The following is a 13,809-nucleotide window of genomic DNA, read 5'->3' on the forward strand; positions in this document are numbered from 1 at the left end:
CAGTGCGCCATTAGGATCTTAAAAAAAAAAAAAAGAGCTTCAACTCTCGGGATGACGTCACCGCTCTCCCTCATAAACGATGCAATCACTCCCTGCCCGTGTATTGTTCGGGTGTACAAAGCGGGAAAAGGTTTTGGGAGCGGACCTCCTGCGGAGCACCCTGTTGACGAGGGGGAGTGAGGAGTGGAGACAGACTGGAGCCCCCTTCTCCCGCCCCCCCCCCCCCCCCCCGCCCCCGCCCGCCCCCCCCCCCCTAGGAGTCTCACAGGGTCTCCTCCTCGTCCTCGTCCTCGGCGGTGGCGCTGCTGTCCATCACGGGCAGCGCCTCCTTCAGCGAGATGTCGTCCAGCCGCTTGGGCCCGCTGTCCGTCTCCGCCTCGACGCCGCAGCCGTCGCCGCCGCCGCCGCCGCCGCCGCCGCCGCCGCCGTCGTCGTCGGGCACCGACGGCGACGGCGACGGCGACGACGACGGCTGGGGGCTGTCGGCGTCCGAGCCGCTCACCACGTAGCCGGGCAGGGCGGCGTGCGCGCCGAGGGCGGGCGGCGCCGAGCCGCGGTACACGCGGCTGGACACCAGGGTGGTGGAGCGCGTGGCGGCGTGGCCCAGCGCCAGGTGCGACTGGCTGCTGGTGCTGTGGTTGTTGTTGTTGAGGCCCGTCAGCACCGAGCCGTAGCGGCAGGGCCCGCACGCCGCCGGCACCTTCCAGTCCAGCGCCAGGTTCCAGCGCGTCCACGTCTTCCGCACCTCCGTCTGCACCTGGCAGTGGGGGGGGGGGGGGGACGGGGGGGGGGTCACGGAGCGTCTGATTGGTCGAAAGGAGACTATGGGTGGGGATCCACCCATCGTTGCAAGGGAATTTCCGATTTAAAAAGTAATGCTGTGTGGTATGATTTTAGCTTTATAGCGTTCTGCTATATTTTTGCTATATAGCTTTATAGTATGTTTGATATGATGCTAGCTTTATGGCATGTTTGACGCTCAAATTAAAACTGAAAAGTGGAACAAAATCGAAGCGTGAAGATTTTTACATTAAAAAATGTTATGCCGTGTGAATCAAAATTCATTATTTCTCGCAGTGGCTAATTTATGTTCTCAATACGAAGGCCTCTTGTGTGTTTAAGGCATTTGGCAACTTTATAACTGCAGCCATCACTGTCATTCACATTCTTCAAAATGTGGGCGACTAGAGAAAAGGGTCAGCCAATGAATACATTTGAACAGAAGCAGGATTGGCAGTGAACATTTACAAACTCTAGGGTTTGTAGTGTTAAATGTGAAACGTTAACCTTGAATTATGCGTCATTTACTGTATTTCATAGGTACATTCTGCACTCACCTCTCCGTTGCAGTAGCAGTATATTATGGATACAAAAAAACCCTGCAAGAAAACCAACAGAAAAACAGAACCAACTTTACTAACGTTCACATAGGAATACATTGTGAAAAGGTTTCATTTAGGTCCCCAGTACAATAGGATGGGAAAATGGAAGCAGTGCGAATGAATGGCTCTACACAGGCTGAAAGTTGACTGAGGTTGAATGTGCTGAGAGAAGTGTGAGTATGAGAGAAGGAAAGAGCGTGCGCCAGCAGAATACGCCCCCTGAAAGTGTAGTTGCATGTTAGAGGTTTTTTGATGACTTACATTTGAAAAGGTAGAAAAACAACATTTTGTGCATAATGTAATTGTATTGCTTTTTAGTGGGTTTACGTGCTAGAGTGAAAAAGGAAAAAAATTCATGTTTTCAGTCATCAAAGCAGGATGAAGTGGTATTCCACTGCTATCAATAAATTGTATCCTCGTCTGTGTGGTTCCAGGCCCAAGGCAGCCCATAATAACAGAGGATTTAATTCACATTCTGTTCCTGTCGCCTTCAGTGTGCCATTGAAGGTGCTCCACTGATATTGCCACGTGGCCTGTGGCTCCGTCCAGGATCTTTAATAGAACGACCACCCTGCAGAGCTTCAACTCTCGGGATGACTCACCGCTCTCCCTCATAAACAAAGCAATCACTCCCTGCCCATGTATTGTTCGGGTGTACAAAGCGGGAAAACGTTTTATGAGCGGACCTCCCGCGGAGCACCCTGTCGACGTGGTGTGGGGAGTGGAGACTGGAGCCCCCTTCCCGCGTTGAACCAAGAGCTAGACCAGTCTTTTAACCCGGGTTTCGTGAAAGGAGGCTGTTTATAAGCTCCAGAATTGTAAGTGTTTTCAAAGTGTTCCAATGCCAGGTCCACCTCTGTCGATGCTCATGTGTTTGAACGTTCACTACGCGGTCGTCTCAAAAAGCTTGTTTGTTTCAATGTCACAAGGCTTTTGCTAACAGTTTGTGACTGGCCACTCTTTAATGGCGTGTCTCTAATGCGGGCTATGGGCCGACGGGGCCAACCTTCTCCACTGGACCAGGTGCAGAGCTGGCTGAGGCTTTTGATCTGGCCCCCAGGTGGGGCCATGGCTGAAGGCTGGAGGGGCCTCGGGGACCTCAGGGCCCCGGCCGCCGGAGCAGCAGATGGAGGCGCTTTATTGGACAGAGTTGGGGTATTCTACCATCCAGCCCTCAGTGCTCACTCACTGGACAGCACTCTTAGCATTCCTCTGCACATCTGTTGAGCAGAGGAGGAATGACAAATGAGAAAGCCCAGCTAATCTACGCAATTCATTTATAGCGAAAAGCAAGTATAATTATTACGTGATCATTTGAATTTGAATTGACTCGAGTTCTGAGTCCTCATGTGCGCATAAGCACGGTTTAGCATTTGTTTGGTTTGATTCAGTTTAGTTGTAATTTGTTTTTTAAGCAGTTCGTGCTTGGCTTAGATGTAGTTTGTATTAGTTTCAGTGTTAATTTTAGTATTTTTTGTTAAACTAGAAATAAACTAGAATAATGATGAATTGGTTTAAGCTTTTATGCTTAGGATGGCATTGCAAACATAAAACAAATAGCTAAATGATTTATGTTGCAAATTAATCATTAGATCCACCTCTCTCTACCGGCTGAAACTTGTGTCTGTCCTCTGAACAGGTGGTTTATTTTGGCACATTTGGCGGAATCTTCCTCCAGTGCCCTTCTTTCTTTAAATCTGGCTTTTTCGACTCCTCCTTGGCTTTTCCTGCCCTCCACAATCAACGACATTTCTGTTCGCTGATTCTTTTCTGTTACCGCTCAAGAAAAGACACACCACGGACCAAACCAACTCAAATAATTGGGAGGGGAGAAGTACCGTACATTATATAATCCAGGGGCGGAGTGGCCGTCGGGACGATCGGGAGTTTTCCCGGTCGGCCGGTCGGCCACCGAGGTCAGGTGGACCAGCCCACATTTAATGTGAGCTGCCGCGAGACGCGTGTAAGCCGGGCCTATGCGTTATACATCATTATTCTACTTCAGCGCTCGTCCGCGACCCCCCCCCCCCCCCCGTCAACAATCACGACCGTAACAGCGCTCGTCCATCCAACAATCACGATCGCTACGCCACTGGGCTGGTGGTGGGCCGGTGGTGGGTTGGGCTGGGCCGGTCAGAATTCTCCCGGTGGCTTTTAGTGCCCCACTCCACCCCTGGTATAATCCTTATTATATATACTGCGATGCTGGGGCTGAAATTTCAGATGAATTAAGTATTTTTTTCTTTCACCCAAGCAGCCCAAAACACATGTGAAAGTGGACCGGCAACGTTCTTTACATTATCCTGCTTATTACACGGCTACTTGCCAAAACGAAAAAATATCTTCACACAGTGTGTCTTTTTACGATTCATTCGTTACCAGCATTCGTAGTGTTGATCAGCAGAGAAATAGTCCGCCAAAGACGTTGACGTCACTCAGCAAACGAATACGCTGGGGTTGATAAGTTACCGGACTACTTGCGGAGTGATACGAGACACGTGAATCAGAGGCAAAAAATCCACTTTCCTTGACAGTGGTCATTTTATGCTTAGCAACGGTCAATTATCGAAAAATAATTCACCGCCGGAAGTCGGGAAGGCCCATGCAAGTGAACGCAGCGTTCCACAGCATTGAGAAGAGCCGTGTAATAATCCATAATGATTCAACTCAAGGTTTTTGACTTTTTAAGTGGTGGGTACAAAGTGAATCTTGATGAAAACTGTTGGGTACTTGTCCTCAGCGTAGCCAGCGTAATCGACGCCTATGGCCCCTCCAGGGCTAGACTATAGGAGACAAAGGCAGAGCTAAATTGATCCTGATCAGTCCCCAGCACTCCTCACTGCACCAATTGGATATTTCAATTATACTCAATATAATAACCCATGGCTGCCCTGTGTGTGTGTGTGTGTGTGTGTGTGTGTGTGTGTGTGTGTGTGTGTGTGCACGCGCGCACGCACGCACGCACCGGGTTGGGGGTGATATTAACTTGATCCCATCACATTAAAATCATTATGTATGCTATTCCGTGTAGAATTTAATGTGAGCATAGGTAAGCCGAGCATGCTGTCCAGTTGTAATGAGGTATCCTAACCAAGATGGGCAATAGGCACCTGAACCACACTAAATGTGGGAACATTTTGTACTTCTTACCACGTACCTTATCGCAGTAGGAACCAACTTTCAACTTTCAACACTCCATAGAATTGTATTGTATGTTGTATGTATGTTGGCCTACATATAAGTGTATGCCCTAATCACGTACATTTCATGCCTGATCACGTTATAAACTGCAAATGCGATTTTGATTATTGAAGTAAAAAATAAAAGAGAAAATAAGTTAATTCATAATGTAGCCGAGCGGGGGACATCCTGTTGGTATTTGAATGACTTTATTTGCTGATCTTGCCCCCTAATAACTCTTACTCCTCACCCTATGTGAAGACAAAGTGAAAAAGTTGCACAGTTGTCAGCCTGGTCTCCAGCAGAGTCTGCCAGGTAAAAGTGTCTCATTGTTTGCACAGGCCACACGTAAAGCCGCTCCTACTTTCCTGTCTATGTCCAGTCAACCACTCTTAAAGGGGCAGTTCAGGATTTTGGACATCGGGTCTCATTTCCAAGTGAGCCAGTGTGTTATTTATCATTGTTGATCGTTTTCAACACTTTTCATTCAGTCCTTCTAGCTGCAGAAATCGCTGGTGCTAGGCTAGCGCAAGTCGAGGGGAACAGCTAGCCTGCCAATAAAAACAGTTTTACCCACTCCCGAGGCAAACCAATTATACTGCCAGACTATCGATGTAAATGTCTGTGTTGATAGAATAGTGTCAGAAATAAACTTGCCCTTGCATCGCATTGCATTTAGTTTATAATCCCTGTAGTTGGAAGCAAGCTACGGCAGCGGCGGACTGATATTACCTGGAGTGCGCTTCTCTGTTTACCTTCTGCTGTAGTGAATTGGTTGCTACACTGGAGCAAAGTGAAATTCCGCCACTGCTGAGAAAGTAGTCCCCCAAAATGTAATGTGATCATTGCGATACAAGGATAGTTTTATTTCTAATATTATTCTATCAACACAGACATTTACATCGATAGTCGGGCATTATAATTGGTTTGCATCAGGTGTACTTTGGAGTGGGTAAAACTGTTTTTATTGGCAGGCTAGCAGTTCCCCTCGACTTGCGCTAGCCTAGCACCAGCGATTTCTGCAACTAGAAGGACTGAATGAAAAGTGTTGAAAAGGGTCTCCAATGATAAATAACACACTGGCTCACTTGGAAATGAAACCCGATGTCCAAAATCCTGAACTACCTCTTTAAAACACAACACACACACACGCCACGGCGGGGTGCTGACTGATTGCGCACACACACAAACCTCGGTTCCTAGCCTACTCACCGTCAGAAGAGCTGTAGGCGAAGTAGCCTCATCAGAGACTCTGCGTGCGTTATACAGGAAATTGTCAGAGCTTGGCGTCTTAAATCTTTTGTGGACTTTTGTCAACAGCTCCTGCCTTTCTCAGCAGTAGTCGCAGTAATCACACAAAAATACGTAATGTCGGGTCACCATGGTTGTTGCCTATAGAGGGGGGGGTTCCCTTTCATTTAATATTGCATAGTTTCCAATAACTCCTGCTCAGCCCTTCGCAGCTTACAGATGACAGTGAGGAGGGTGTCTCTAATCTCGCGGGAGCAATAGCAGGATTTGATACATTAAAAAACTAAGAAAAATCACCCTTTTGTGTATCAATGTGTTTGCGTTGATTTCTTCAATATTTTTAACACATGTGGCGCCGTTAACTACAGCCATAGAGTACAAGTAGGCTAAAAATAAGATGTTATACTGCTGTTTTTCTGTTTTTTTTCAAGCCATTTTTGGTATTTGGTCAACTGTTTCATTATCCTCGGTTTCGGACAATAATTTTCATTTCGGTGCATCCCTAGTAGATTATTTATATTTGGGACTGTCAGTTCGATATTGTAAAAAAACAAAAAACAAAAAACATATGTCTGGCGGGCGCCAATTGCCGACCCCTGCTTTAGTACATGCATGCTCAAGCATGCTCAAGCGTTTCTTAATTTCCCATTATCATTGTACACATCAGCCACCAGAAACAGTACTTGGTTCACCAAAAAAATATTTTCCCACCCAGGTCCCAACCCACTTGCTGCTTAATATATCTGAATTGACTGTAGGCTGGGTAGAAAATACACGGTTAATGGACAGTTCCTATGGCCTTTAGTGTGAGCCTACCTGGAAGGAGTTGAAGAACAGCTCAAAGTACATGCGGACCTCCCAGCTCGGCCCTTTAGTCGTCTGCGGTAAACCCACGAAGATGATGTAGTGGACCCCGAACACAAGCACCAGCACCAGGGTGGACTTGGCCAGTTTCCTGTGGAAACACACACACACACAGACACACCGACAAGACAATCAAACAAACAAGGCACACGCACAACAAGACACATTAGATACATGCACACACAGACACAAACACACACACACACAAACCAACCCGACACATACACACACACACAAACCAACAAGACACACACACACACACACACACACACACACACACACACACAATAAGACACCCTTTCAACAAGACAAACACCCAGACACAACCACACAGACACAAGACACACCATCGTTACAAGGTGCCGGAAGCTAAATGTATTTGTTTGAAGTGTTAAATAGCTGTGACAGCCATCACTGACAGAGTGTTTGTTCAGTAACATGGGTCTCCCGTGCAGTAAACACATAGTCTTCTACGTTCACACTTTAGCCCATCAGGCCAGACAATGGTGGAACAGACGAAGCTACCAATTCCATGGCTCCCGGGGACACTTACACACACAAACACGGCAAGCAAAAACAAATACTAAAAACCTGCCAGGGATTTCAAGAAAACGATGACATCGCTGACAGCTTCATAGATCAACTAATGGGTTATAAAGTTTATAAATGTTAGTACAGCACCGAGTCAGGGTCCCAACATAAAAGGGATTAATTAAGATTGATCGCTGCAAAGCCCAAATCCACGAGTCGTCACAACAACTTTCTGCTTGTTGTATGATTCACTATCATCGTCTGACTATTCCTTTTGATTGCATACAGAAGGTTAAAAACAGCAGAGCAACATGATAACACTACATAAATACTGCCCTTTCACCCTGCCATAATGGTCTGCCTAAGAAACCTTAATTGTGTCTGTTTGAAAACCCATCTCGGGGCGCCCCAGTGGCTCGTAGCTTTAAAGATCAGTCCTTACGGCAGTGACCGAAGTGGGTTAGATTCCTGCCAGTAGTCATTTGCTGCATGTCTAACTCTCTCTGTATCTTCATTTATAAAACATAAAATGTGAAAGTAAATCCAAGCTCAGTAATTGGAGACAAATACTGTGAAAATGGCGAAAAACAATAATGTTAACACCAAACTTAACATGCAAAGTATTATTTTCCAGGGCATGCCTTATGGGATGAATGCAGTATTTTCCGTAAACATCTTTGTTTATATTCTTTATTCACGCATAGCCAGTCGACATCAGGCTTTTGTAACAAACTGATAATCTTGCTCACAATCATTGTTTTTCGATACGACAGTGTGTACAGCATACAAAGATATCCCAGAGTACATTTGGCACTGGACAGCACAAGTGTTTTTGTGTGTGATTGCAGCAGGGCAAGATCATTGGGATCAGGATTAGGCCTGGGCGATATGGCTGAAAGACATATCACGATATAACTTGATCATATTGAACGATATCGATTACTATTGATAATTGTAGTGACCTAAAAAGACTACAAATTACCATGCTGGATTTAAACACGTAAGGGATAATCACCGAGAGGCAGGGCAATAAAGAGTTTAATATGCCCGGCTAGTGGTAACGGCTTACCGGTAGCGGTAAGCCGTCCACCCTAACCCTAACCCTAACCCTAACCCAACCCTAACCCTAACCCTAACCCTAACCGCTAACCCTAACCCTATCTACTATTTGATGACGCTGTGCTTAGTCAGCGGGCAACCTGCCGGGTTAATGCCCTCCTCCCAGCCAATCAGAATCAAGCATTCTTAAACGAAGTAGAATAATTCTGTTTAACACTTAATATGACATTCCACTGTTCTTCATTGATAAATAATCCAATGTCGATACAACAATGAAAAACACTCAAATATTGTAAATAAGTATGGAACCGTGTTTGTGTAACAAACCCAGCTGCTAGATCCGGTGGTCCAGTCTCTTATCGATATATATTGAACATGTTTTATATTGATATTGATCAAAAGTCACAATACGATAATTTATTGTTTTATTGCCCAGGCCTAATCAGGATTCAACTACGGTCAGGATTCAACTACGTAACATCGGAGCGGCGGTGCCAACACTGCTGATAGCTTATATTAGATTGGATTCCATTAATGTGAAGAATCGTTCACAGAGTTCAGAGTTGTTAACTGATAATGAGCAGATGCTTCTGTATGCAAATTATTGGCCAGTGATGTATAATCCCCCCGATGAGCAACATTGCCAGGACAGAAAGACGAAAATACACTTGCTCCTTTCAGGAACATTACCACACATTCCTCTCCGACTCTCACACACAGGGCTCAAGACTCATTATCCACTTGCATCTAACTTTTCCACTGCCAATGTAATTTGTTACATTGGCATTTACACATGTTAATTTTGCGTGTTTACAAAGCATCCAAATACTACAGCCAGGCATGATTATTTCTTAATATCAACAATGAATAATTAACTTTAACCCTTTTTTGCTGGCTTGACATGATCTCCTAGATCAGAATGAATGTTTTTCTCACTCTCACAGTTCACACATTTCTCATATCTATGCACACATTTCTCATCTATGCACTCCCTTGGCTCATCTTATCTCAAATTTCACTTTTAAAAACCCAATGCATTTTTTATCACATATTAAATAAAAACATTAAGATCAGGGGCAATGATGTTTAGTGTTTAGGGTGTATAATGGATGCCATGTGTGCTATTGTAAATGTTCAATAAAGTGCACAAAAAAATGCATGTAGCTTGTAAGTACCAGCGGAGGTAACTACACCTTGGGGCTTAAGGTTGGGTCTCTGCTAGGATCAATGCGAGGGCAGGAGATGATGGATCAGAGGATCCTGGACACCATTATTTACCATCCCACGCAGCTTATAGATTTGCCTTCATAACAATAACAAATGCTCCCCATTTATTGCTCTCCAAACAATATTACAGATTCACCATTAACCACCATCTTTTTTAATAAACATGTGTTTGTACCTTACGGCAGTGTTTCCCCTAGATTCTTTTGTAGCAGTGGTGATGTGAGTTGGTAACCTAACAATGCTAGGGGGGTCCGGGGCATGCCCCCCCCCCGTAAGAAAATTTTGAAAAATATCCATTTAAATGGTTACTTCTGGTGAGATTTTTTGGGGGAAAATTTACAGATTGAGCTTCCAAATATGACATAACAACCAACAGAGTCAAGGTATCTGCTGAGACCAGATCATTGTGCAAATGTGCCTTGAACTTGGCAGAAACTAAGTTCATCTTTTATGTTCATTTTCAGCTATTTCTTTGATATTTATCATAAGCCTTAGAAAAAATAGTGGTGCAGTGGTGCTTGACAATCCAGCAGCGGCGGTGCGCCGCTTCTGAATGCATATAGGGGAAACACTGCTTACGGCTATTGTATGGGAAGCAATTACCATTACCACAATTACAATTACCATTTGAATGTATTGAAATGAAGTTTAATACAAAGAAGTCAAACTTGTCTTTGATTTGAATGCATCAATTTAAGCGTAGCGTACCCACTTGCACATGGTCATTGAAGCCTAATGCCGCATGCCTCCAGGTGAACTCAACGATGTTTAAATGTAACTGGAGGCTATTTTGTGTTTCATTGTCTCTTCACCAGCTCTGCCTTGACCTGCAGCTCAGCAGCCTCCATCTCTGCCTCCTCATTCTCAGGGTCCCCCGAGGCGGCTAGGCTATCACATACACCTACAGACCGCTTGCCTCACACACAGCTCAACTATTATTCAAAATTGCTGAAACCATGTTGTGCAGAAATTGCCTTCACCCATTTCTTCAATAAGCTACAGATAATGGCTGTTTATTTTTGAATGAAATGGAAAACCTTATCCTAAATGGGCTGTGCTGCGTCTGGGCTGCCACCTGTCACCAAGGGCCTGAGTGGTATACCATTCACACATCTGTCAGGTGGACATGGGGACATAACTAAAGTAGGGTAGGCAATTTGGAGAAAAAACTGCCGGGGGTAGCTTGATTTTGAAAGTATCCAATCGAAACATTCCTTCCAAAGGCACTACCCAAAAATAGATGACTACCTCTTCGGCACTAGGTCTGCCTAGCCCGTGAAACACTCTAATGGGCAATGAAGGCACAGGTAGCCGGGCAGGAAGACAGACAGGTAGGCTATCCAATCATGTCCTCTGGCCCAAATGAAACGATCGGACAGCCACATACACCAGATGTGTGTATGTTAAGAGGATTTCAACGAATTGTCCAGGAAAAAAATCAAGTAAGACACTCAAGACGACAGCCAAGCTGCATATGTGCCAAAACCAATGTTTTTCAGAACGGCAGCGGGTCATCGTAAATCATCATGGTCACAGTGATCTTCCTTTAGATAAAACAGCGAGGGAGAGAAAGACAGACCATGAGCTACATGTGGGCGTGTGTGTGTGTTTGTGTATGTCCACGTATGTGTATAGTGTGTATGTGTAGGTCTGCATGTTTTTGTGTGTACGTGGGTGAAGCCCTTTGAGACTGTAACTGTGATTAAGGGCTATAGTTGTGTGTGGATGTGTGTGAATAGTAAAATGCCAGGGGACTTACAAATAGAGGCAAACACAAATTAACATTCATTGTTTCTTTCTCCAAGCCCAGCTGGGTCAGTTCCGGTAATATCCTCTCTGTTATAAAATATGCTCTTCAACACAATATGATGAGAGAACCGATGGCCCTTGCTAAAACATTTGTTAAATACATTTCCATTATTAAAAAACAATCACAATTTGAAGCTTCATAGTTATCATTGTTTGTAATTCGTAATACTTTTTGGGATCCAAGTGACTAAGATAGAAGACTGTGGATCGTTTATATCCTTCTGCACACCCACGAGGGTCTTTCTGAAGATCAATTGACAGTATATCAATAGAATACAGCAGTGCAAAGACACCAAAGGCTTACGGAGCAGACTCTGGACTCTGACTCAGGCCCAGGAAGAATAATTGCTTTGAGGATTTTTTTTTTTTTTCAAACTAGCAGTGAAAGGGATGGGATTCAAATACGTTACATTAGCAGCAGAGGTGCCAACACTGCCGATAGCTTATATTAGTTTGGATTCCATTAATGTGAAGAATCGTTCACAGAGTGAATCGTTCAGAGTTCTGCATGTTTTTGTGTGTATCCCTTTGAGACTGTACCTGTGATTAAGGGCTATAGTTGTGTGTGAATAGTAAAATGCCAGGGGACTTACAAATAGAGACAAACACAAAGTAACATTTTTACAGCAGAACACTCACTGTTTCATTCAGAGTTGTGACTGAACAGATCGAAATCTCACGTTCCTTTTGGAAAAAGTTTATTTATTTATTTATTTATTTGATCTTTGACTTTTTATGATAATTACATGGTTGCAACATCAATGTACATATGCAACTAAAAACAAATTTACTGCTAAACCCGAGCTGTGCTCAATCAATACTGCAATAACAACTGTTGTTCTGTGATTCACCATTATCGTCCAATTATTCCTTTCGCATGCAAATAGTACAAAACAACAGAAAGACATGATAATAATACAGAAATACTTTCTATTTACCCGGCCACAATTATCTGCCCAACAAACTTTTAATTATTTCTGTTTAAAAAAGACAAGCGTATAATTTGAAGCCAAATAGGACTTTGGAACTGCAGGTATAGTTGCTTTTAACAGTTCTGTGAATTAGTTTAATGCCAACTCCTTTACACCAACTATAGACAATGTGCAGTCGTATGGGTATGGTGGAGGTGGTAACAGCTGGCACCACCATCAATGACAGTGCAGTCACTTAATCACAGAGTCAAGAACTCCTTTAAAATTCTGCCGTTCATATCGCCCCCATGGCTGTGGCCAGGGATTGAAAGACCCTGGCTGGCTACGGGCATGATCCCACCTGATCATTTTCGATTGATTTCTGAATTAGAATCAAAGTCGTTGAACCCCTATTAACAACCGACAAAAACTCCCTTCGCTCTTTGCTGGCTTCCTCCCCATGATAACGTCTGTAATACAGCCAGGAATAGCACCATGTGCACTAATGGGATTGACAGGCAAGATGGATTCTCCAGAGAAGGAGATGGATCGAACGTGGTGTTTCAAACGGGTTACACTCTAATGATAGCTCTTCAGTCTTACATACAGAACTTCTAAGTACTGGATCTGAAATAACAAGCTGCTGGGTGGCTTAGTACCCTGTACAGGGGAATTCAACTATGACCCTTTCACACACATTTCCTGGTAAATTACCGGCATAACCTTTAAGGCCTTTAATATAAAATCTATCATCTTCTTTGTGCAGGCATGTCGTGTGTTGCTGATACTTGTGTGACATTATTGCTACTGTGATCAAAATATTGTTCATATATATATATATATATATATTGTTTGTATATAGTCCATGTTATTTAATGTTGGTGCTTGTTCCATTTCAACTTATAATGGGTAGTGTATCAGTAACTATATCAGGTCTTGTGCTCTGGCTCTGTTCTTCGAATAGGTGAAGAGAGTGGATCAGTGTGTATTGAAAACTATTGTGTGCTTTTGCTTTTATCTTTTTGAATGTGAATGAGGCAGGATTGCCAATGCCACAGTAGTAGTGAGAAATAATCAAAGATGCCCAGTAATTGAGACCAACCTGTAGGCACAAGACATTATTAGAATGTCAATTTATACAGTTGATTTTTTTTGGTTTAGTTTTGTTTATTTATTTGACCATTCTCTTCACGGGACCATTACATGGTTGGTACACCAATGTATATGCACCATTAAAAGAGCATAAAGGAAGGCACAAAACAGTCACGGCAATTATTTCCATCACAATCCCCGTTGTAAAAGAGGTAGCACATTTTAATAGGCAGTTGTTGGCTCTGATGTTTTCTCATTAGTTTGTGATTCACCAGTGCAGGAAATTTACTAAAATGTCTTTGTAGCAAAAAGCTATCCTGCTTATACAGAGGCTATAGTTTTCCTTTCTTGTTTGGAACATGACTCAAACATTATAGCTTGCCTCCGTTAAAGTTAGCCATTAGGCCCCTTATCTTGTCTTTCCTGGCATCCAACCCAACAGGAAATTGGCAGAAAGTCTTGAGTGTTTTTGTGATAAAGTGCCAATTATACTCCCTTTGGAC

The 13,809-nt window shown here is 43.8% G+C and overlaps 1 protein-coding gene across 1 annotated transcript in view; it reads right to left on the minus strand.

Moving 5' to 3' along the window:
* Positions 1 to 262: 262 nt before the first annotated feature.
* Positions 263 to 13,809, minus strand: part of pth2ra (parathyroid hormone 2 receptor a) — a gene marked incomplete at both ends in the record, with an annotated part of 45,027 nt that continues 31,480 nt past the window's right edge. The window contains 3 exons of the mRNA XM_084478264.1: positions 263 to 328; positions 443 to 757; positions 6,630 to 6,768. Of these exons, the coding sequence (XP_084334390.1) occupies positions 263 to 328; positions 443 to 757; positions 6,630 to 6,768 (520 nt within the window). The remainder of the gene's footprint in view (positions 329 to 442; positions 758 to 6,629; positions 6,769 to 13,809) is intronic.

The sequence above is a fragment of the Micromesistius poutassou genome (assembly GCF_964030765.1).
Source record: "Micromesistius poutassou genome assembly, chromosome: 14".
Lineage (NCBI taxonomy): Eukaryota > Metazoa > Chordata > Actinopteri > Gadiformes > Gadidae > Micromesistius > Micromesistius poutassou.